Source organism: Colletotrichum higginsianum, chromosome 1 (genome assembly GCF_001672515.1).
Source record: "Colletotrichum higginsianum IMI 349063 chromosome 1, whole genome shotgun sequence".
NCBI lineage: Eukaryota > Fungi > Ascomycota > Sordariomycetes > Glomerellales > Glomerellaceae > Colletotrichum > Colletotrichum higginsianum.
This window is the reverse complement of record NC_030954.1, coordinates 682,300-703,612: the sequence shown is the minus strand read 5'-3', so window position 1 is coordinate 703,612 and position 21,313 is coordinate 682,300. Positions and strand designations below refer to the sequence as shown.

Sequence of the window (21,313 nt, the reverse complement as noted above, 5' to 3'; positions counted from 1 at the left end):
ACACGCTAAAAAAGAAGGTACGGGAGTACTTCGTCATCTGGATGGGAGAACGTACCCACGACCCGTTTTAGGACAGGACAGGGGGGGCTCTACTTAGACTAAGAAAAAGGCGGAAGATGGAGGACTGAGGGTGTGGGTCTCAGTCCAGCGCCCTCTCCGCGGATTGGACCTCGTCAAAGAGAGATGGGAAGGATGCAGGCAGTTTTGGTTTGGCGAGTGTGTTTTTATTTTATTTTAGTCTTCCCCCCCTTCCTTGATACTCCGCTCCTCGACACCGCTTCCTCGAAAAAAGTCGGAGACTGGGAACTTGCTGCTCATTGGCCTGACCTGGGCCTCACCCTGCCCTGCTCTGTGTGATGGTCATTGAAAGCACTCTTGGATGGGTGGGCCGCTCCAAAGCCAACGGCAGTGGACACAAGCACAGACACCCACTCACCCTCTCACGATGCTGACTTCAACTCGCTCACCGATTCGAGTGTGCATAGCTGGTTGGATGAATGGATGATGGATGTGGGTGGCAGACAGAACGACACCACAAGCAAAGGACCAGATGCCCTGTGTACTAATGGTGCTATTGGTATCCGGGTCAGGTTGCTACGTCTACGTCCGACACCTCACGGGCGGGTAGGAAGCTAGTCTCACTCACACTCGTCTGTTCCCCGAGTGAGCTGTCTCAGTATGAGAGAAAGTCAGGGCCAGCTAGAAGCTTAGGAACAGCGGGAAGCAGCCGGAGCATGAGCCACTTCAACTCAGGGTACCTTGGTACCTAGGGAGGCAGGCGCAGGTGTGCCAACCAGCAGGAAGGAAAACAAGAAGGACAGTAGGCAGGAGGGCAAAGGACAGAGGGAAGAGGGCAGGGGGGCAGGGGGGAGGCAGCACCTGCAGCATCGCACCTGCACCTGCACAACTGCCCAGGCGCAGACGCAGGCAGGCGCTGTTGCTGCTGTTTCTGGTCGCTGCAGCCAGGGCTCCTGCCTCCTGTCTCCTGCCTTCCCACCTAGCAACGCAGTGCCGCTGGACCCGACCGCTGCTGTTTCCCCGGCCCGTCCTTCAATGAGAAAACCTAATATGGGTCCATTGCAATACTGTGTTGAGCGTCTGATTGGCCCGATGTCCATCAAGTAAGCCATGCGCTCAAACACGACGGACGGCCACCCATGGGTGTACCGTGAATCGGCACAACGCAAGAGTGAGTAAGACTGGGACTGACCTAAGGACGCGAAGGACGGTCGTTACGCGCCTCGGCCTGACGTGCCATGTACGAATAGGATACAATGTCTGCTCTATCCGCTCAACACGGCCTCTGCTAACGTCCATCGTGGCAACAACAATCAAGACCCGGAGAATACTGCAAGTCAGGTGGATGGCAGCCAACAAATGGCCGGGGGGCCACGTAGAAAAGCAAAGCTGACAAAATTCGAGAACAAACAAGGACAGATCAGTCCTTGCCCGACGCTCCATCTTCGTCCCCGGCTCCAGCCATTCATTTACTGTACGAATGAATATATGTACCTCAAGACAGCAATGGTCACAAGGAACCGATAGCTTACGTGTGCAACAATCCTCCAGAATCCTGTGGTCTGGCCAACTCGAGCCAACACCTCATTTCAACAACGGTACCACAGTGGCACATCCTTGCCGCAAAAGCCAGGGCGCCTCCCAGAGAAACAAAAGTTATCAAGTCATTCGGCGCTCAAGGAAAGCGAAGAAGAAAAAGTCGTTAATAGCGGTTCGGCTCTTAGCGCTCTCTGGCAGTTGGGATGTCCCAGTCTCCCGAGGCTTCCAGATGTATTGGAGAGTATTGGCCTAGCCTTGTGCAATTTGTGCCAGTCGCCTGTACCTTGCATATGGGCCAGGGAGGTTGGTTTGTCGCGGGTATAGCAGGTACTCACATCAACCTGCCGCACCGAGGCAACCTGTCCGGTACCCTTTTTTCTTTTTTTTTTCCTTCTCCTCCTATCCTCCTCTCTCACTTAACAAAGTTGGCGCTTGGCCACTGACCGCCCTCGCCAGCAGGTATCCATCCATCCGTCCACGTCCGCTCTGTCCGCATCGCCTTGGGTCCCCATTTTCCTTGCGCATCCATCCCTATCCCGGGAGGCGTCCCAGGCGGCCCAGCCCAGACCACAGGCAAGGTCCAACCCAAACCGAACCAGGACGAGACTTGGACTCTGCGATACTCGCCCACTCGCACCAATGCACACCACCCCGGCACCACGGCGACACTGGGATGGGGCCTCTATCCACCCTCATTCAGTGCCTTTGCGAGGTTCTCTCGCTGCCTTGCGCGCCTCTGAATCTGATCACTGACTGGCCTCTGCTTATTTCGGTCGGGGCTCGGCGAATGGCAGTCCACGGGGGCTAGGGCTCAGAGGGGCAATCTCTTCCTTGATCTCGCGCCCGTTGTGCAGTCCTTGCTTGGTACCTGCAATCCCGGCTGCAAAGGGCAAGGGACAGTCTGTGTTCGGTGGACTGTGTCCATCATCCGATCTGCTGGGTTATCGCTGCGGTCCAGCCACCAGCGCCCTACCACCTTAGGCTGCTGTCTTTGACTCTTTCAGCGCCGAAACCCCCATCCAGCGAAGCAGACTCCGGCCGATGACGACGGTATGCACCCTGCAGCACCCACTCACCGTCACCACTCACCACACTGGACGAAAACCCAGTCACCAACGCATTGTTGCCGAGCCCAGTGCCTAACGGATATTGGCCGTGACGACCCTGACGAGGCGCGGGAGGTCTTGTTCACTGAGTGCATGACTGCTTCGCAGTTTGCCTCCCTCCCCTTTACGGCTTCGCCTCACTGCTGCTGCCTTCTCCGACCCGGCCGGTCTAGAATGGCATGGGATCGACGCGGTTGATTCCACAAGGCCGTGGCCCGTGTTTGGCTTGATCACCTCTCTGGGTCGGGTTTGGAGCATCGCTTCCGGGCTCGATTGTGCCAGGTGCTCACTCAACATGCCTACAGGTTCGTACGTCAGGCGAGGCCGTCGAGATGCGTCCATGGGCGCTTTCGTACCTCATCGAGACGAGGCAACCTTTTGAGCGCTTGGTCACCCCCTGATCGAATTCCTGCCAACAAAACTGTGGCGCGACTACAATTCCCCGAAGAACGGTGCACAATTTTCCAGTTCTATTACAATACAGAGCACAGATACACAAATGTGCTTTTAGGCTCCTCCTGCCCTTCAAGTAACTCGGACAAATCGATGGGCTTGTCCAGGAGTCAGGACTTCGCGGCTTTACCTAGCCAAACGCGGCATTTTGGCATTTGTTGTTCCCGCAGCTGCGCAGCAAGGCCCAGCAAAAGCTGCAACGGAAATGAAAGTCCATGCATTCTCTCGCCTTGGATGAGATTGCAGCAACACCACCAGCCTGCTGCCTGCACCACCACAACCACCACCGGGAGAAATACCGCACGCTCCACAAGTCGGGACACCGTGCTCTCTACAGAGTACAGTGTTCAACCTTCCCGATGGGAGGGGAGACCATATTCTCCTATCGTCACCCCTTGAGGGTGGTGGTGTTGGTCCGGCAAGGGTTCGCTGGCCAAGGTACGACTGGTTCATCCAGGGACAAAAAATTCCATGCTCCCGACAACGAGGCCAGGCGTAGACAGGCTCCCAATCGATCCTCCTACACTGCACTGTTCACACGCAAAGCAAAACTTTGACAGGCTTTTGCCATGGCGATCTCGCGGTTCGCGGCTCGCCTCCGGCAGTGAGTGAGATATGGTTTCCATCCGCCAGACTGCCAGTCTGCTACAGCACACGGCACCTCAAACGCCGAGAGCAAGACCGCCCAATCGTATTATCGGGTGTGCTATATGGATCGTGTCCGGGTCAGTCAATGTATCGATAAATCACCGGTCAGTCTGTCTCACCACGCTCATTGGCTGCTCGATCATGACAGTCTTCCTCTTTAAGGTTCCTGAGGCCGTTGAGATTTCAACCTGTTCTGTCAGCTGGATAGTAATCTGGAGAAACGCGGAGTTGTGCCGCGCTTTCGAAGGACCAAACCAGCCCGGTCACGTAACAGGGCAGGGGTGGCAAAAGGCTGGAGCATCCGTGCCACCGTATGCACCGCAGCACTGCCGGGAGCCAGAGAATTCACGACTTGGTTCGCTACAGTACCATGGTAGATGTTGCTGATCCAATCGGCCAACTCGTCCTCTGCTCGCATGGCAATCACGTGCCGTTCTGGATGTTACGGCTCGCTCACTAGTGGTCTCGGGACCCGCGTCGGGACATGGCATCGTGCTGCAAGGACAGGCGCGAGCTTCTCACCACTAGGGCGAGGCATTGAGGCACCCGGACTGAAATGAGAAATCTCCCCAAAAACTTGCCAGCGGTTGCCGTTGGCGACATTGTCAACCGGATATTAAGAGCGTGTGGCTGTACTCTGTATGCCTACTGTGTACAGAAATCAAATGCTTGCCCTCTGATTGGGCGGCTTCGTGCTCTCGAGAGTCTACATCGTACGGAGTCTACAGCCGCCGCTCGATCTTTTCTTCCAAGCCCCCAAGACCTTGTCGGCCTGGCGGTCTGCATAACCGAGCCTGCGCCGCAACGCAACGTTAACCACGGACTCCCAGTCTGGTGCGGAGTCTCGCTTTGCAAAACGGTATAATCATTGTATCAGGAGTGATGAAGAACCAAACACCTTCCCAGCCTACCAGCCGCAGTACCTACAATACTCGAACACGGACGGTGAGAACGTTGGCCCTCTCCGTCAGATTAACCGACCAATTGTCAGTCAGATGGGACAGTCCATCTCAGCCTGCCCGAGCCTGGTCAAAACCAAGCCTGCATACCGAGAAACTCGACACATGGGCGAGTCAGGGCGAAATTGTTTGGAAAAGCAAAAGGTTGGAGCTAAACACAGGTCGGTATAACATACATTCCCCTCGTCCTTGTTGACCAATCATATTGCGTCGATCCGAAGAGACACAACAGATACGCAGCCAGTTGACTCGCTTGAACACGACTGCACCCCCTGGGCGTGCCCCGGCATCATGGTCACAAACTACAGTACAGTGCATCCATCCTCTGCTGTGCTTACCCGACGACACGTCAGGCCCCCTGGAACAGTGTCTCTGCCCTCGTGTTGAACACACGCGTGCGTGGTCCGGGGTCCACAACAACCCCTGGAGGGTTTCTGGCGCAGAACATCAAAAGGCCCCATCAGCTTGCAGGAGGTGACACATTGGGAGATTCTCAGGTGCAGCCACCTGACGGAGATATTTCAACACCAGGGAGCTGGGCTGACGATCTGCGCCTTCCCTTCTGAGTCCGTCAGGCAAGGTTGGTTGAGTCAATAAGCCGATGGAGCCTGGCGGCCTGGGTTCGAAAACCGCAGAGTGGAAAAACAGGGTTGGAGGAGGCTCGCGGTGTTCCGCTCAATCCAGAGGCATAGGCAGGCACGGCTGCACCGAACAAAGGAAACGCGACGCGGTTCCACCATCGACATGCCATGCCAACAACAACCGGGCAGGCAGGCTTCTTGAGTCTTGAGTCTTGGGTCTCGGGTCTCGGGTCTCAGTGGCCTGTTTCTATGAATATGTCCGGGCTCTCGACTGCGCCATCAACTGGCTACAACGCTACGGCGAACACACTAAGGGGTTTGGACCCTGAAAACGGAGTCTCGCGAGGATTGACAGCTTGCTTAAGACCTCGACCGCCTTGGACTCGGAGAATGGCTTACGCTTGATGGCCCGGGGGCCAGAACGGATGGCAGCTCATTTCCCGTACGGGTAATTTGCCAGCAAGACCAGAGACCAGAGACCAAATGGCTACACACGGCTAACCTTTGGCATGCGGTCATTCAGGTCAAGCACCTAGGATCTCCCATACACGACGATAGAGAGAGAGAGAGAGAGAGAGAGAGAGAGAGAGCGAAGGACAAGACCGCGAAGACCTTCGAGATTTTTCGAGACCCACCCAAGTAGAGAACATGCCACGGCCCACGATGTCATGCTCACAAGGCTAGGTAAAGGTCCTTGTGTGCCCGTCCAACTTCCAAGGGTCCAACTCCACCGACCATCTTTAGCGGTGGCAGGGCACTGCCCATGGTATGGGTCATGAGCCGTCAGCCCTCGAGGGCAAGGCCCCGTCAAGTGGATGCTGGACTTGGGCCAGGCCAAAAACTATCGGTTGAATCGGTCGAGTTTGTTGGCAATTTCGGGACTCTTTCCCAGATCTTGTCCTTGTCTTTTTTGCTTTATTTATCTCTTCTTTTCCTCACGGCTCCTCCCCCTCCAGCAGCAGCCAAAGGGCAGGGTATCGTGAATCGGATGACCTGCAGACTGGGCCGTTGGGCACCTTCACCGCAACTAACTTTTTGAGGGGAAACGCGGGCGGGATATGGCGAGAGCTCCAATCCGATCTGACGCCCTTTGTGGCCAGTGACCCATCACAATACTCTGCCATGTCCAGTGCTACGTCAAGTGCCACCGCCAGTGGACGGGAGTTCCTGATCCATATGTATTGATGCTGCTGCTGCATTGGACCGCAGTTGCCGACGACCCTGCAACCCCCCCGCCCCTCTCCCCGATGCTCGATATTGCCGGAGACTCGAGATCTTGGTCAGCTTTAATGTGTAAACTAGATCCGGCTGCTCGTATCAGGGACTCCAGGGCCGGGAAGGGCTCCATGGCATCGTACCCAAGCTTCTCCTTCTATCAAATTGCTAGCTGGAAACGAATTGCGTCGTCAAGGACTCGACCCCCTCCCCCCCCTCCGAGCCCGAGGCCATGGGGAAATTTCTGACCTCGGTGGGCTAATGGCGGTTCCAACTCGTCATGATTAACGAGCGATCTTCTCACGGCTAAACCTTTCTGGAGGATGATCAACTTGACCGACGCCGAGGAAAGGCCAGCCGTCCCGCCACGAGTTACTTGTCGGACATCGATGGAAGCCGGCGGACACTTCATCCTCATCCTCCAATGGCGACTATGGCCCGCGTTCTCAACCTCCGGCCACTCTTGAGATAGCCTGGGCTCTGCTCGGCCAATGGGCAGTCCATCGTCGTCAGTTGTTCGCGGCCATTGCGCTAGTAAATGTACATGGGCTACTGGCTTGGTCACGTCTTGTGTGCCATCACCCTCCTCCCAGCCGCCCAGCAAACGCACGCACGAGCGGGCGGCCCTGGTGTACCTACATGATTCGACGGTTAGGCTACCAAGGCCGTGGCATGTACAGGATGCATACGACGTGCAGCCACCTCACCCATTCGACGCCGACAGTTCCGCGTCACCAACAGCCCAATGCAGCTGTTCTCGGGGGGAGAACTCACGAGGACCCCCCCCTGTTTGGTGGGGTCCCTTATGTTCTGTTGTCCCTGAACGTCAAGAGTGTCAGAGCAATATCACAAGCAGGCAGGCAGACAGAATGGAGGGATGCCGTTCGGCAGCTTGCTGTTTAGGAATCACACGCTCACGACGAGCGGCATAAAGGTCTGCCGTCGGCCTCGTTGTCGTGGCTAGCACACCAGTAGACGGCTGACAAGCTCAAAACTGACCGACTGACTAACTGACTGACTGACAGGGAGTCAAACAGAAACCGGTCACAGCTTGACCGACTGTCGAGACGAAATCACTTGCGCCCTTTTTTTCTGTCCCTCGCATTTCCCCGCAGACGAAACGTCAAACAATGGGACTTTGGGCGCCATGATGCTGGATGCTGGATGCTGGCTGCCCCCTTTTCCAACATGTCCTATCTCTCCCGCCGCAGAACACGACGACCCTTGGCGTGGAGAGAGTCACCACGTTCACGACGAAACTGCTTAGAAATCGCCCATGTCCCGGGCAAGCCTCGCGGCCGTTCAGTGGCCGGGCCTCTGGGACAGATGGGGGCGGCGGACGTAGTAGTGCATTGTTCCTGTAGCCGAGCGGGTTATGGTAGGAGAGCGCGAAAAAATGCCGCGCTCCTTTGGAACAACCGGCGAACGTGCTGCAGTCCACCTGTATGCAGACCGGCGACGGCGCGTGGGCGCCTCAGGGTAGGTGAGGCGAGGAGGGGAAGAAGGTGACAGAATTATTCAAACAGAGATCACCCAAGCCCTCCTCAGGAGGAGGAGGAGGAGTCTCATACGGGGTCCCTCGTTCCACACTCCACAACCCCAGTCGGAACAGGCGAAACGTTGGGCAGAAGTCATCACCACCCATCCACCCTGCCACCAGCAGTTGCAAGTTGGTTAGATGTTGGTGTAACCCTCTTGACGTAGTCTTGTTCGCCACAACTCAGCCCATGACCCCCCTCCCCCATCGCCTCCCCCGATCCGCAGTCAACGGATTCCCACCCCCGTCCCCCACACAAGACAGGGCAGGGCGAGCCGCGATGGAAACGGCCTGCACGTAACTGAGGGTCAGGCTTCAGCCAAGGCTTCCAGAGCCAGGCGGCGAGAGGCTAGGCGTTGGATCTAATGAATGTGTGTGTTCGGATACCACATCGTATATGTCTCCCCCAATGAGTGACCACCCTTTAGGATTTAGGGGTTGGCTCTGCTAAGGATTCGCCTGTGACCACCGCCGATTGTGCTAACAAAAGCGGACATCAGTAGCTAAGCCAGCCCCCTCCTTGGAATTGGGATGAGAACAACAACGACTGACCTCCACCCCTACCTTGGAGTCGCCACTGATGCCTGGCCCCCTCAACCTTGCCCTGGGTGAAGGGGTGAAGGTCGGCCTCGTGCCCTCAACGCCTCTCGCCTCAGTGCCTCCCCCCCGGGACAAGGACACGCGCTGGCTAGAGTGCTTGCAGTAGTGCACTATTCTGGTGGGAGAATGCGGCAGTGATGGGCAGAATGGCAGAGACGCCAGAGGCTTGGAGTAGGGTCGCGATCCTACTCCAACCCGGACGGAAGAAACCAACAGTGCTGCGTCATCAACTCCTACGTTCGAGCGCTTAGCCGCTATTGTCCGCCGCCTATGTGTGCAGTGGGATGGATCAATGGCTTGCTGCTGCCCACCGGTGTCTCTTTCTCTCATACTCACTCTCACTCTCACTCTCACTCACACTCACACTCACTTTTCCCTATGGATTCAGCATAGCATCATCCAGCCCTTGCGATCCTTCGAGGGGGATTCGCCCCCCCTCCCTCCTCAGCGCAATGACTCTATCCGAACAAGCCTACGAGCTGCCATCTACCGGATGGTGGTCCGACTGACGACCTCGCTTGTCGCAGCCACTGCGGACATCACGCATCATCCATCGTTATCGCCCATCGGCGCGGTCCATCCGCCGGGGGGGGGACAGCCACATGGTCCGGCCGGAGGCCACGCCCCACGCCAAACATAAACCAGCCACGCACAAGACACAAGACCGCCAGCAGCAAGCACCATCTGCTCCCGCTGTGAGCTCCGCGATGCGGTCAACAGCTGGGACTGCCGGTTGGTGATGACACATGCATCGTCAACTTTGGCCTGTTGCTGGTACCTAGACTAGAGTAGGTAACGACCACGCAAGCGGTGAGCCAAGGGGAAAGAAGGGCGGGGAGGAGGAGGGGGGGACATGTTTCGCTGCGTGACACCTAGACATATGTCTCGACCACAAGCACTCCACTACGTCCATCCTTTGGCGTTTCGTCCATCTTTCCTCTGGCCACCCCTTTTTTTTTTTACTCTTATTATTTTCTTCTTCCGTTCTTCCCTCTCTTCTTGCCGAGACTCTTTGCTCCTCTCTCTCTCTCTCTCCCTCTCCCTTTGATGTCTCGGGAGTCGTAAATAAGGCAGCGTCGTTTGCTGCCCTGCCCTCACTCCCTGCCCTTGCCCCGCGCGCGCGCCGCCGCCGCGTCCTTCAGCTAACGGGCCAGCCAGCAGCAGCAAGGGCGCGTGATCTTTTGCGCTTGCTCACTGCATTCGCCCATAGCTGGCGCACACCCACCCGCAAAGTGGCTCACCCTCACGCTCGCTCACGCACGCTGGGTGGGTAACGGGCTGAGGACGGAGCTGGGCTTGGGTGGGGGGGTGTGCTGTGCTGTGCCGTGCCGTGCCGTGCTGCGCTGCGATGGTGCTTAGCTGAGCTGTGAGAAGGAGTGGTGTATGTGCTGGTGCCTGTCTGGCTGGAGAAAGTAAGTGGTGGTGCTTGGGGTCCGGAGGCGCGGGCGCTGGCGCGGACGCGGGCGTGTTGGCGAGGCCAAAGGTCGTGGATTGTGGCTGCTGAGTTCCCCCGTCCCGCCCCATCCCATCCCATCACATCCATCCATCCCCCGTGTCCGATGATATGTCGTGTCCGTCCGTCATGCTTTGGGTGAGGTCGGACTGCCGGTTGGGAGGGTGACTAAGCTTGTGGTTCGGCACGACGCTCGTCTCTGGTCTTTTATGGCATGTGTGTAAGTGTGTGTGTGACTGTTGTAAGTGAAGGCACCTGATGCTGCTTCGGACACGGGCAAGCGTCCGGCTGCCTGCAATGTTTTGTCTGTCTCGGAAAGAAGAAAAGTTGGATGAAGCCTCTCCCTCTTTGTGATGGTGCAGTGCGATACTAGAGCACAGATAGTGAGAGACGAGTAATTGACTCTCTGGCTAGGTATATCCGACTTACCATAGGAGTGTTGTGCGAATGCGTCAGCCATCTCGCGGTGGCTGCGATGTATGCACGACACCCGCTGCACGATGCGTGCATGCTGAGAATGCCTATGCAGAAAGAGAGATACCAGGAGGGGGGGAGGACAGATGGTCCTTGGGCAAGTTGCTCCCCATCACGGCATTTCCCATCGCCCGGGGCCAGCCTGCGGGGTCCATTTCCCTTTCCCATGGCTCCTTGCTGCTCCTTGCTGCTCCTTGCTGCTCCTTGCTGGGTGCCGGTGCGAGAGGGGCCCGCGTCTACTTTGATGCAACGGGGGTCCGTGGCGGCGTCTATTCCGGGAAGTCATCCCAGGACCCGCCGCCGCCGCCGCCGCCGCCGCCGCCTGGCCATCCCGAGGCTCCTACCTCGAGGTATGCGTCTCGCGCAAACCCAACCCCCTACCCTCTACCCCCCGTGCTTTCTGCGGCCCGGCACGGGCTCCGCATTCACGAGGAGCTATAAGCTTTGCGGTCCGTCACCTACCTCTCTGTTCGTGTCCGCGCGTCTGCGCGTCTGTGTCCCCGCTTCCCTCTCTCTCTCTCTCTCTCTCTCTCTCTCCCCCCCCCCCCCCCCCCTCCGGACGGACGGATCGAGGCGCCAGCGCGGGTGTCGGATCGGTCCTCTGACGGCGCGGTCCTCCTGGTCCGTGGCAGGACGGCCCGGGTCGTCGCTGGGACGTTTTGGAACGCTGGGGAGGAAGACGGGGATGTCGGACGGAGGGTGTCGTGGGCGGGAGGTTGCTTGATGTGATCTGGGTGAGAGGGGACGATGCCTGGAGGTTTGGGCACGGCGGCATCGGGCGTGCTGCCGCGCGTGTGATGGGCTCTTGGCTGGATGAACCGCAGACTGTCTGTCATTTAGAGTTTCTAGGCCTGACGTGGCCCGAGACGGGAAGGGCTGAGAGCGAGTGGGCAACTTTGCTATGCTTCATTTGCGTCATTTATAAATGCGGCAATCCAACTCTCCATGGTTTCCCTGCGGTGTTCCTTGAGCTCGACAAGGACGTGCGGAGAGACGTACGAGGATGTTAACTTCCTCCCTGCTAGTCATGAGGGTTTGCTGAAGCTCGGCGGCGACTGTGCTGCCTGTGCTATTTATTCACTTGTCGTAAGTGTGCTGGTAGACGTTTTCTGTTGCAATCTTTTCTCATGATTTGCCACTTGACAGCGTATAAGAAAGTGCCAAATAAGTGAGCAAGCATGACACTTCTCTCTATCACGCATTTATTGTAAACTAAAGGTGTAAGGCTGTAATTCAAAGCATTATATAGCAAACTCTCAGCCTCGCCCATCAGTGAGCCTGGTGAGACGGACGCAACGTCTGCTACCTGTTGTGCGACCTTGACACAGTGATGTAGACGGTAGCGAGGCTGCTGGGGCATGCCTCAATACCATCGCCAGATACGACCTCTGGCCTTGACTTTCACACAATCTGTGAACAGAGGCATGGAAGGCTGGCTGACTGGGTTCAGTTGCTTCGGCACTAACAGTGTTTGACGATGTGGGAGAAACATCGCTCACCGCTGGCTCGTGGGTTCTGTCCTGGCTGTAAGATTCAGCTTTGTTCACTGTATAATCACAGATGCTTACATGTTTCCGTCTGTTTTATCTTCGCAACCAGAGTAGAGTCACTCCGCGTTACAAGACCCCCTCCAGTCCAACAGGTCCCTCACAGGCCCCGTTTGGCAATATGTACGATATTCAGTAAGAGTATCATGGCTTCGATAGATTCCGTGGGCCTTGTTTCCCTCCTACGCTGAGCGAGGATGTCGGACTAAACTCCCGCGGCCCGCGAGAGGGGGGGACTGGGCCTCGTCTAGATATCTCGTAACGGTGACATCAAATGTGAGGTTTGTCATCGAAGAGGCGCCGGGCATACAGTAACAACATCCCCAAAAGTTATTCATCATTTCGTCATCGATTGATTCCCCCCACTGCATTGTTATGCCCTTCGAGACGCCACCCAGAAGCCCCGATGAGAGCCCATCCGAGACGGATGAGGCTTGTCGTTTGGGATTAAGAAAATAACCGAACGGAACTCGAATGCTCCTTTCAGTCTTCACCAACTAGCTTGCTCTCGATAAGAAACAGCAGTCACCAACAACATGATTAATTGTTACCACAAGGAAAAGGAAAGGAGCAAAAGCGGGCGGGCAGCTCCTTGTCAAGCCATTCGTGAATCGTGTTAATCCTACATACACAGCTAATACCCCACGCCTCCTGCCTCCCTAAGCCATCACCCCACGTCCCATGACAGGAGGATCTCCGAGGCGGTAAGCAATATTAACACTGGCAACCGTTTTGAAGTTCTTGCTGCCGTTTGCTCCCAGTCAACCTTGTGACCAATTTACATCCGAAACGCCGGGCCAACAATGAAAAGAAGAAAAAGAAGAAAAAAACAACAACCCCCAGGTCCTGTCCAACCCGCCCCCTGCATCCCCCAAGAGAAACTCGTCAATACAAGACTTGACAGCCGCCTACGGACAACCCAGAACCACGGTGTTGCCGTAGAACTCGGGCCAGACAACGATCCCGTCCTCCTGGCAGAACACCGCCCGAGGCATATCAGGACTCGCCATCTTCGCTAGTCCACCGACGTCCGTCCCAAATCTCCCCTGAGAAGATTCTTGTCTGGTACTTCTTCCCTGAGGCGTCTCCGTCTTGAGCATCTTTGTCGGGGGGTCTTCGGGCTTGACGCTGAATGCCTCATAAAACTCGCGTGTGAGGTCCACGCCATGCCCGCACACGCGAATGGTACGGCCGCAAAAGTTACAGCCGCGGGAGGTGAACGCCGACTCGAAGCGGCATTTGGGGGTGCCTTTCCAGCCGTGCCGCTTGGTAAGCTCTTCCTAAGAATGTCGGCCCTGCGGCACAACCGACTTGTCGATGATTAGCCTGCCTCGCGCCATCTTGTCCTTCTCGTCGCCGAAGCGCGACTCAAATTCCCGCTGGTTGGCCTGGTGCCTCTCGAGCGACTCGCGACACTCGGACGGTAGCATGGACTTGATGTCGTCGCCGATGGCCAGGATGCCGTTGAACGGCTTCAAAAAGTCGGGAACCTCGGCCGGCCGGCGTCCGGCAGACTGGACGCCCACGCGCGGCGTCTCGTAAATGATGTCTACAACGTTGAAGTTGCGCTGGACTGCCGACGGGACAGTCGGAAAGGCGCTGTTGGGTTCGCTGACGGTGCCAGGAGTGACGGCCTCGACCCTCGCGCGCGTTGGTTGCATGTTGACCGGTTGCTGCATCATGTTTGTGTGGATATCGTAGGCGCCATGGCGCAGCGTCGCCATACGGATGGCGTTGATGCGGCTGTTGAACTCGCTGGACCTTTGTTAGCATGTAATCTCGCGTGTGTGTGTCGCTCGCGCACACGGATACTTACCTAGCGGCACGGGCGTGCTCCAGCTGCCAATTGGTATCGTTCACGTTGACACGCTTCTTCTTGACCTCGGTCAGACCAGCAAGAGGGTCTGACGTGGCCGGCGCTTGGTTGGTGTGGTACACAGCACTGGCGCCGAACCACGCAACGTACTGGTTGGTGTTGTACGGCTGGCTGGGGTCGAAGACATCCGAGGGGTCCGCGATGTCTCCTTCGGCAACGCCAGACGCGCGCATATCGGCAACGCGGTAGTCGTCGACGATAGTCCGGCCGCCGACGATGATCCTCGCGCCGAACTCGACAAAGACGGAGCGCGCCGTGACAATTCCTATGGCACGGCCCTTGTACGAGTGGGGAATGATATTTCGCTCGATCATGTCCATCTTTTCTTCGTCGCTCACGATGATCTTGTAGAGCTTCGGGTGCTTGTTGAAGAAGAGGTAGCTGTCGCGGAAACCGACGCATCGCGCAGGCTCCGTCGACAACATGTACTGGCGTTCAGAGCGATCCTTGACGGTGAACGTTCTGCAACGGTACTGGCGGCCCCCCTGCAGGTTGCCGAGCTTGTCGACCTTTGTCTCGCCTTCGGGGTCCTCGGGCAGGACACACTCGTCGTCGACGATGTCGACTTCGGTACCCTCCTTGTCGATGACCTGCTTGAGCTTCGGAGGTGCCTGACCAGGGGCCGGTCGGCGGCCGCCTCGACCGCGCCATCCGCCACGACCTCTCCGGCGCGGAGTATCGGCTTCGGAAGCGGGCACGGTGATCATGTTGTCCCAGCCGGGAGGCTTGTTCTTGGGGGGGCGGCCGAGTCGCTTCCTACGGATAACGGGCTCGGTAGGAGGAGTCGGTTCTTTGGCCGATGGTTCGGAGTCTTCGGCCTCTTCGTTCGCAGGCTCTTCTTCTTCTTCTTCACCATCCTCGTCTCCACCTTCTTCTTCACCCGATTCGTTAGGCTTTTCTTCTTCGTCATCTTCTTCTTCGGGCTGCGCCTCGTGCTCGGGCTCGGATTCGACAGCTTCGGCGACGGGCTCTTCGTCGTCGATGCCTTCGAAAACTCTGGGAGTGCTCTCTAGAGATTTAAATCCAGTTAGTTAAGCAATTGCTTCGCTGTTTCCCTCGCAAGAAATATTGCGATACAAGATGTCCTCGCTCGAGTGTGGATTGTCAAAGGAGGAGGGGCACAGGGAGAGAGAGGGGGATGCCGGAGCTTGAACGATGCTTTGCGGTTGCAATTCAAAAAAGAGAAGAATTTCACAAGCCAGATGACTGTCCGTCTAAGCAGGAATTGTAGCGAGCACCCCAATCAACATCCTCCAAGGCTTCTTCAGGGCGCGACAAGAAAAGGAACAAACATCAAGGGAAAAGCTTGTACGTACGGAGCGCAGCAGAGGCGCGCTTAGCGGCAGCCCTGCCCGACCGAGAACGGCGTCCAGACATGGCGGGTCGAGAGGGGGGATCGGGGGAGCTTTGCGATCGATGGTGATGCTGCAGCGCGGCTTCGTTGGTGCAGTTGGTTGGGATCGCGGGTGGTGCAAGGCTGAATGTCGAATGGCACTTTGACTGGTGGGTTTGACATGGAGTCGCGACGCGAAGGACAAGCAAGGCTCGGTGGGTCCCTTCATGCGTGGGCGGGAAAAGATAGTTGGGGTCTTCAATTCCACTACACGGCTGTGATTGGCTGAAAATACAGTGTGTTCTAAGACGGGTCCTGCTAAATTCACACTGTAATATACTGTACATTCATCCTCACGATGCCTTCAACATTCATACTCAGTTGCTGAAGTATCACCTTCACACTCATCTTCAAACTCATCTTCAGACTGGCCTTCGCACTCAATCATTACCTTCTTCACTTCATCAAATAACATTCACAGGAGCATGCTGTGCTATTGCAAAGCAAGAGGGCTTGTAATTCTTTCGTCTATCTCTGTAGTTCGCTCGGTGCAAGCCAGCCCAAAAGCCATCTGTGTGAGAGTATTATGCGAATTAAGCCGCCCCAGTCCCCAGCAGTTCCCAAATCCATATTCTCGCAGAGCGAGCGAGCGAGCAAGCAAGCAAATTCTGTCTGTCTGTGTGTCTGTCCGTCCGGGAGTTCGTCCGTGACCGACCTCTTAGCTCTAATCTTCCAAGAGCTGCGAGAGTGCGCCGTTCCAGGCGACTAGAAACGATCCGGACCAAGAGCAAGACGGGGATGAATGGGCAAAGGGAAACCACCCCCAAAACGCCCAAAAAAGAAACAAATGGCATGTGGCAATCGCCATTGCCTATCAAGCATTGCAGCCGGCTGCATGTGGGCCGATCCGTGTTTGTCATCATCACGCAGTCGCCCTACGACAACTGAGCAGCCAACGGTGTCCCTGAGCCGAGCTCGGCCGAGCTCATACCTCGTCCTTAATGTTGATCTCTTCCTGAACATTGAGATGAGGGCAACGCGAGTCGAGGCATTTGCGAGGACAACCGGATACCTTCTAGTTAATCGGAAGGCCGTCGATCGCCTTCTGGTCAGCACCCCACTCCTTCTCGATCAGCCTGTCGCGGGCCTGATACAAGAACCGATAGGCCGTCTTGATGGTGCCGTCGCTAACACCAGCCACGGAGGCGATCTCTTTGGAAGTTCTCACCTCCTTCATGAGATGAGACGCCATGTAGATACAGGCGGCCGCCACCGACAGCGGCGAGCGTCCAGCCAACTCTGAGACGCTCGACGTCTTCCGTGCAAGCGCTCGCGACACGTTCTCGATCTTTTGAGCATTGCGGAAGTTGAGGTTCGAACAGAAGCGGGTACAGAGGTCCTCGGCGCTCGTCGACGCACTGGCCTTGTAGCCGTCCAGGTTGGACAGGGAACCCGCACCACGGGGGTTCTCCTCCTTGATCTTCTGCAAAAAGGACTCGAGCTGCTTGAATACTCTGCCAATCTCCTTCTTGGATACGTGCGTGACCTGGAAGATCTCTCGGAAGGTACGACCAACACCCGTCTGACGGCAGGCGATAAAGATGCAGCCTGCGATGACAGCCTCCTGAGGCTTGCCCTTCATGAAGTTGTGATCGTACGTGAGCTTGAAGATGTGCTTGGCGGCGTCCGAGACGTTCTTGCCAAGGTTGATACTGTCGCAGAAGGCGCCAATCTCCTTGTAGGCCTGCATGAGCGACTTGCTAGCCTTGTCGTTCTGCGACTTGTTTTGCAGGCGGGCAAGCTGCTTCGAGTCTCTGCCGTCGCCAAAGGCAATGGTCGTCTCGAGCTGAGAGCCGTTGAGCAAGGGGTTGACGGCGTCACCGACACGAGAAGGGTCGTCGTTGCCCTGGTCGTCGTTGGCAAAGGTACGCCATTCGGAGCGAGTGTCGATAATGCGCTCACCGACGACAAGGCCGCAGGAGCCGCAGACCATGTCGCCCGAGGAGAACTCCTCAACCAGGTGAGGCGGGTACTCCTTGCAGTCGGGACACATGACTACCATGTTGAGGTCGTCCCTAAATCCCTCGGGATTTCCATTCTCATCCGTTGCGGCACCGTTGGGGCCGAGCATCTTGGGCGTGTACGGCTTGGCAGTGTAGATGTTGTTGGCTTCGTCAAAGACTTTGCGGCGACGCTTGAGTTCTTTTCTTCTTCGCCGGAGTTCCTTGCGCTTATTGACGACAGCCTTGTGGGTTGTCGGGTCTTCTTTCGCGGGATTCTTGGTTTGTGTCCAGAGCAGGTCGGTAGCAAGCTGAACAAAGAGCGGCGAATGCAGCTTGGCGGTGTTAGGGCAACCGGCTACTTCGTCCGAGAATCAAGAGAGAGAGATAGAGAGGGCTCGTCCCAAAGAACGATGCCAAGTGGTGCTTCGCAACCGAGGTGGGCTCTCAATCCCGCGCCGGGCAGTAGGCGGGATGGATAAGTATAGATAGAGGGTCCTCAAGCGGCAGATCGCTTTACTCTTGATGAACGGCGGAAAACTCGTTCAGTGGGAGATGGCGAAGACGCTTGGAGAATTCCCTAACTAAGCAGAGAAAATGAGGTGAGCCATGATATCCTGACCCGTGGCAGGAGCTGTCCTCTCTCACCAATAAAGCGAACCTTTTGACGAAAGACGCGAAAGTCGAAGGTGTGAAGAGAGAGAGGGGAAACGCGAAGGAAGAGGAGGCTCTGTTTGCCAGCCGACCGATATTCTACCAGTGAAGGCGTCCGAGAGTGGCGAACAAAGACCTTGCGTGCCAGGGTGCGGAGCAGTCGGCTCGAAGGGTTCGTGTGCGGCAGTCGCAAGATTGTCTCCGAAAAAGTCGATCGACGGATTTTTCGAGGCTCGTTGCGGCGAAAGCAGACGATTTCTTCGTGAAGGCGAGCGAGTGACGAGTGATGAGTGACGTGGAGAGAGGTGAGTTGCAGAGGGGAAAGCGTCCAGTCTGCGTTTCGGAGATGGATGAGGACTTTGACCTGTTGGGTGACGTTAGGCAGGCGGTCAGCATTCACTGCCCAGTGGAAGGCACTAGGCACCTTGGAATCACCAAACTTAAGGTAGGTGCAGTGCTTACCCACCTCAGGGGGCAAGGTACCTAAAGACCCAGACGCTCGGGATGACTCAGCAGATCGGAGCCGAAGTTCGGCACTTCCAGACTCTGACCAGGCTTTTCCACCTTGGTGAACCGAATCACTGTACGGACGATTCTTTCCTCATCTCACCTCTCATTCTCACCTCTTACCGAATCGTGGAACTACATCAGTGGGTGGAATATACGTGTAGTATTGGGTATCAGTACAAATGAAAAATGTAAAGAAGGTACATGAATTCGTTAAAAGGCACTCCAGCCCCCTCCCCCTTCGTCTGCCAATTCGCGTTCAGCTCGCTCATTATCATATCTCATAACGCCACCCTCGGTCTTCACGACAGGTACGACGGTCGCGGTCGCGAAACCTCGGCCATGGAAGCCACGGCCGGAGGCGGCGGTACGGGCTTCCTCACGAGCGGCGTCCGGCTCGGCGACGGCGTTCTCGGGTGCGGGGCCAGCGGGACCTCGACCTCGACGCCGGGATGGGGCTCGACGTAGGGATGGTGATCCCGCGCGGACGAAGCGGACGAGGACGTCTCCGACCCGGACCTCGTCCGCGCCATCCACTCCTCGGACAGCTGGCGCCCGAGCCGGTGTTTTTCTTCGTGTTCTTGGTGGTGTTGGTGCTGCTGCTGCTGCAGCCTCGAGACGACGTCAAAGTCCTCGCAACTGTTTTGCCTCGAAGGCTCGCGACTGGCGAGCGACTTTCGGATCATGATGCTGCGCTGCATCTCCTCCTCCTCGAGGCGCTCGATGCTGCTGAGCTTGCGGCGGCGAGCAAATTCCTTGCGCGTGAGGTAGGGGTCCCGCCGGCACGCCTCGCGGAACTGGGCGTTCTTCTTGCGGTCGAAGACGTAGAACAGGGCTACCGACATGATGGCTGTCGCGCAGAACACGATGATGACGATGAGGATTGTGGTGGTGTTGGTGGTGGCCGACGGGTTAGTGGTCCGTGGTGGGCCGCCAAGGTCGGTGGATGTGTCTATTGGTGTTGGTGTAAGTGATGATGTCTGTGACTGTGATGTCTGTGATGATGATGTTGTTGTTGTCGTTGTCGTTGTCGTGAGTACCTCCGTCCCTGCTGCTGGGGATGCCGATGCTTCTCGTCCGACCCTCTCGAGACTGGCAGGTGCCATGTCTCCGTGGTGGTATTTATGTTGACGTTTGTGTGCGGCCTCGAGGATGTTTGTTTGTTGACAACGGACTAGAACAAAGTTCCTAATCCGCCCGCAAACCTTGACGCCCGGCCCTATTCTTCGGGGCCGTAGCGAAGGAGGGAAAAAGAGAAGGAAGGCGGATCGTGAAATGCCTGAGAGCTGGTGCCGTTATAGTCTGCGCCGGCGCTGGTCTCTTCTTGGTGCTAGCGGACGGGTGAGGTGGTGGGAGGGGTGTGCGGTGTGGCGGGAAGAGGTCAAGACGTGACCACGTGTTGGTGTTCTGATTCTTTCCTCGGCCTTTGAGCTAAAGAGAGAGTCGATGACGCGTGGAAACAATGTTCTACGATTCAAGATTCAAGATCCCGTCTGTGTGTGTGTGTGTGTGTGTGTGTGTGTGTGTGAATGCACGAGAGGGAGATTGGAGGATGATGAGGGGTGAGAGGTATCCTTTATTTCCATGATCCGGCCCCCATTCGAGGGTAGCCATCTTGAAGAGCAGGCCTTCACTTACAGCTTCCGATCCAAACATGGGTTACTCTTGGCGTAGGCATCCGTTGCAAGGCAGATCGGGCGAGTGTCTCTCTGCACCGCAGTATGTATGTATGCAGCAGCAGAGCCCCTGGGGATAGAGTTCCCACACAGCAAGAAGAACGCATCGTTGCCTTTGGGGGGGAGTGTGCATATCGAAGAACAGGCGTGGGGGAGGAAACGGAAAAGAAAGGAAGAAAAAAAAGGAAGGGCACGTTTTGGCAAAGTGACCGTGGGCGGCACTGGTGGGCGCACACATTGTTCGTTCGCGGGACTTGTTCCACACGGCCGTCCGAGGTGGCTATTATTGGCTGCGCATCCCCATCGGCAACCATGTGCCCCCGAAGCGCAGGGAGACACCGGTGTGGGATTGAGTTTTGGTGTTGATGGCCAGACGAGAGAGTCTCCAGTTTGATGTCCTCCGGGCTATGCCTCGCTTCTATCCCGACTTTCCTGTTGGATCTGTCGAGGAACCAGCGAATGGTTGTGTCTGTCTGTCTGGCTGTCTGTCTGTCTGTCTTGGACTCGTCTAAGCGGCCGTGTTGCAGCCAGACAGCTACGAAGAGAGAAGAAGAAAGCAGTCTCTCCACAAGCGCCCCCCCAGCATTAGAACCTTGGACTCATCCACTCCCTCGTTCGTCCGCCCGTCCGACCGACCGTCCCATGCGTTTCTTCAACTGGGGCTGGTCTAGAGCCTCGAATCGAGTCTGGCACATCTCTGCCGCCTTCCAACAGATCAACACCAACTCCCCCCTCTCTCTTCTCAGCAAAAGACCCGCTCGAGAGGCGGAGCTGAGGCCCTGGTGGCTGCGGTGCGGCCCCCAATGGATGTTAGTAATGAAGGGGAGAGAGAGGGGGGCGAGGCCTCGATATCTGTGTGCTGATGAAAGATGAAGGAAGGAAAGGTTGCATCGGCGGGCGACGAATTGATGGCGATCACACCGGACGACAAAGAAAGGAAACCAGCCCTCAACATGCCATTTTTTTTTTTGGTACTATTGGTGCCGTTTGAATTTGGACCCAACACACCCCCATCTCCCCTGCGACGTTTGGAACGGCTTCGTCACAAAGGAAACCAGGCGAACAATGATACGAAATATGGCGCCGGTTGTCCGTTGCCCCTCTCTGTCGATAACGGGTTGCAAGGAACAATAAGAA

The 21,313-nt window shown here is 56.7% G+C and overlaps 4 protein-coding genes across 4 annotated transcripts; all 4 read right to left on the bottom strand.

Annotated features, from left to right (window-relative positions):
* Nucleotides 1-13,038: 13,038 nt before the first annotated feature.
* Nucleotides 13,039-13,230, bottom strand: CH63R_00215 (uncharacterized protein; the record flags this gene model as incomplete). Its single annotated transcript, XM_018295190.1, has 1 exon — nucleotides 13,039-13,230. The coding sequence occupies one exon, from the start codon at nucleotides 13,228-13,230 to the stop codon at nucleotides 13,039-13,041; it is 192 nt and encodes a 63-aa protein (XP_018163552.1).
* Nucleotides 13,231-13,410: 180 nt separating this feature from the next.
* On the bottom strand, nucleotides 13,411-15,383 carry CH63R_00214 (Chromatin remodeling complex subunit; the record flags this gene model as incomplete). The annotated part of the gene is made up of 3 exons (XM_018295189.1): nucleotides 13,411-13,891; nucleotides 13,947-15,015; nucleotides 15,323-15,383. The coding sequence occupies 3 exons, from the start codon at nucleotides 15,381-15,383 to the stop codon at nucleotides 13,411-13,413; spliced, it is 1,611 nt and encodes a 536-aa protein (XP_018163551.1).
* Nucleotides 15,384-16,414: 1,031 nt separating this feature from the next.
* CH63R_00213 (Transcription factor TFIIB) lies at nucleotides 16,415-17,470 on the bottom strand (the record flags this gene model as incomplete). The annotated part of the gene is made up of 1 exon (XM_018295188.1): nucleotides 16,415-17,470. The coding sequence occupies one exon, from the start codon at nucleotides 17,468-17,470 to the stop codon at nucleotides 16,415-16,417; it is 1,056 nt and encodes a 351-aa protein (XP_018163550.1).
* Nucleotides 17,471-18,802: 1,332 nt separating this feature from the next.
* Nucleotides 18,803-19,345, bottom strand: CH63R_00212 (Transcription initiation protein; the record flags this gene model as incomplete). Its single annotated transcript, XM_018295187.1, has 1 exon — nucleotides 18,803-19,345. The coding sequence occupies one exon, from the start codon at nucleotides 19,343-19,345 to the stop codon at nucleotides 18,803-18,805; it is 543 nt and encodes a 180-aa protein (XP_018163549.1).
* Between the last annotated feature and the right edge of the window lie 1,968 nt (nucleotides 19,346-21,313).